The sequence below is a fragment of the Callionymus lyra genome, unplaced genomic scaffold, assembly GCF_982586985.1.
Source record: "Callionymus lyra unplaced genomic scaffold, fCalLyr1.hap1.1 HAP1_SCAFFOLD_197, whole genome shotgun sequence".
Taxonomy (NCBI): Eukaryota; Metazoa; Chordata; class Actinopteri; order Syngnathiformes; family Callionymidae; genus Callionymus; species Callionymus lyra.
Window position 1 is genome coordinate 45,001 of NW_028258648.1, and position 2,500 is coordinate 47,500.

At 45.7% G+C, this 2,500-nt stretch overlaps 1 protein-coding gene across 1 annotated transcript in view; it reads right to left on the minus strand.

The window, feature by feature from the left end:
- The window catches only part of LOC148058055 (glutamate receptor ionotropic, kainate 4-like), a gene marked incomplete at its 5' end in the record, with an annotated part of 57,357 nt that overhangs the window by 29,027 nt on the left and 25,830 nt on the right, over positions 1-2,500 (minus strand). Inside the window, one exon of the mRNA XM_087782658.1 lies at positions 814-918. Within this exon, the coding sequence (XP_087638784.1) occupies positions 814-918 (105 nt within the window). The remainder of the gene's footprint in view (positions 1-813; positions 919-2,500) is intronic.

A 2,500-nucleotide genomic window follows, 5' to 3' on the forward strand; every position in this document is an offset into this window, starting at 1 on the left:
ATCAGGTGAGATCAGGTGAGATCAGGTGAGATCAGGTGAGATCAGGTTCATCAGGTTCATCAGGTGAGATCAGGTGAGATCAGGTTCATCAGGTTCATCAGGTGAGATCAGGTTCATCAGGTGAGATCAGGTGAGATCATGTGAGATCAGGTGAGATCAGGTGAGATCAGGTTCATCAGGTGAGATCAGGTTCATCAGGTGAGATCATGTGAGATCAGGTGAGATCATGTGAGATCAGGTGAGATCATGTGAGATCAGGTGAGATCAGGTGAGATCAGGTGAGATCAGGTGAGATCAGGTGAGATCAGGTGAGATCATGTGAGATCAGGTGAGATCATGTGAGATCAGGTGAGATCAGGTGAGATCAGGTGAGATCAGGTGAGATCAGGTGAGATCAGGTGAGATCAGGTGAGATCAGGTTCATCAGGTTCATCAGGTTCATCAGGTTCATCAGGTGAGATCAGGTGAGATCAGGTGAGATCATGTGAGATCAGGTGAGATCATTTTCATCAGGTGAGATCATGTGAGATCAGGTGAGATCATGTGAGATCAGGTGAGATCATGTGAGATCAGGTGAGATCGTGTGAGATCAGGTGAGATCAGGTGAGATCAGGTGAGATCAGATGAGATCAGGTTCATCAGGTTCATCAGGTTCATCAGGTTCATCAAGTTCATCAGGTGAGATCATGTGAGATCAGGTGAGATCAGGTGAGATCAGGTGAGATCAGGTGAGATCAGGTGAGATCAGATGAGATCAGGTTCATCAGGTTCATCAGGTTCATCAGGTGAGATCAGGTGAGATCAGAACTTTACCTGCCGGAGTCCGTCCCTGCTGCTCTGCATGATCCTCAAGCCGTAGTTAGAACGCTGGCCTTTGCTGTTGAACTCGATGTGTCCAGTGAGACCTTCAAGCTCCACCTGTGAGTCACATGTTCAGTGTTTGAACCACTGCAGCAGAACATTGACGTCATGTTAAACATTCTTCCAGTCACATGATCATCTGAGAGTCACATGATCGTCTGAGAGTCACATGATCATCTGAGAGTCACATGATCATCTGAGAGTCACATGATCGTCTGAGAGTCACATGATCATCTGAGAGTCACATGATCATCTGAGAGTCACATGATCATCTGAGAGTCACATGATCATCTGAGAGTCACATGATCGTCTGAGAGTCACATGATCGTCTGAGAGTCACATGATCATCTGAGAGTCACATGATCATCTGAGAGTCACATGATCATCTGAGAGTCACATGATCATCTGAGAGTCACATGATCATCTGAGAGTCACATGATCGTCTGAGAGTCACATGATCGTCTGAGAGTCACATGATCGTCTGAGAGTCACATGATCATCTGAGAGTCACATGATCATCTGAGAGTCACATGATCGTCTGAGAGTCACATGATCATCTGAGAGTCACATGATCATCTGAGAGTCACATGATCATCTGAGAGTCACATGATCATCTGAGAGTCACATGATCATCTGAGAGTCACATGATCGTCTGAGAGTCACATGATCGTCTGAGAGTCACATGATCATCTGAGAGTCACATGATCATCTGAGAGTCACATGATCATCTGAGAGTCACATGATCGTCTGAGAGTCACATGATCGTCTGAGAGTCACATGATCATCTGAGAGTCACATGATCATCTGAGAGTCACATGATCGTCTGAGAGTCACATGATCGTCTGAGAGTCACATGATCGTCTGAGAGTCACATGATCGTCTGAGAGTCACATGATCATCTGAGAGTCACATGATCATCTGAGAGTCACATGATCGTCTGAGAGTCACATGATCGTCTGAGAGTCACATGATCATCTGAGAGTCACATGATCGTCTGAGAGTCACATGATCGTCTGAGAGTCACATGATCATCTGAGAGTCACATGATCGTCTGAGAGTCACATGATCGTCTGAGAGTCACATGATCGTCTGAGAGTCACATGATCATCTGAGAGTCACATGATCGTCTGAGAGTCACATGATCATCTGAGAGTCACATGATCATCTGAGAGTCACATGATCATCTGAGAGTCACATGATCGTCTGAGAGTCACATGATCGTCTGAGAGTCACATGATCATCTGAGAGTCACATGATCGTCTGAGAGTCACATGATCATCTGAGAGTCACATGATCGTCTGAGAGTCACATGATCATCTGAGAGTCACATGATCGTCTGAGAGTCACATGATCGTCTGAGAGTCACATGATCATCTGAGAGTCACATGATCGTCTGAGAGTCACATGATCATCTGAGAGTCACATGATCGTCTGAGAGTCACATGATCATCTGAGAGTCACATGATCGTCTGAGAGTCACATGATCGTCTGAGAGTCACATGATCGTCTGAGAGTCACATGATCGTCTGAGAGTCACATGATCGTCTGAGAGTCACATGATCGTCTGAGAGTCACATGATCATCTGAGAGTCACATGATCATCTGAGAGTCACATGATCGTCTGAGAGTCACATGATCG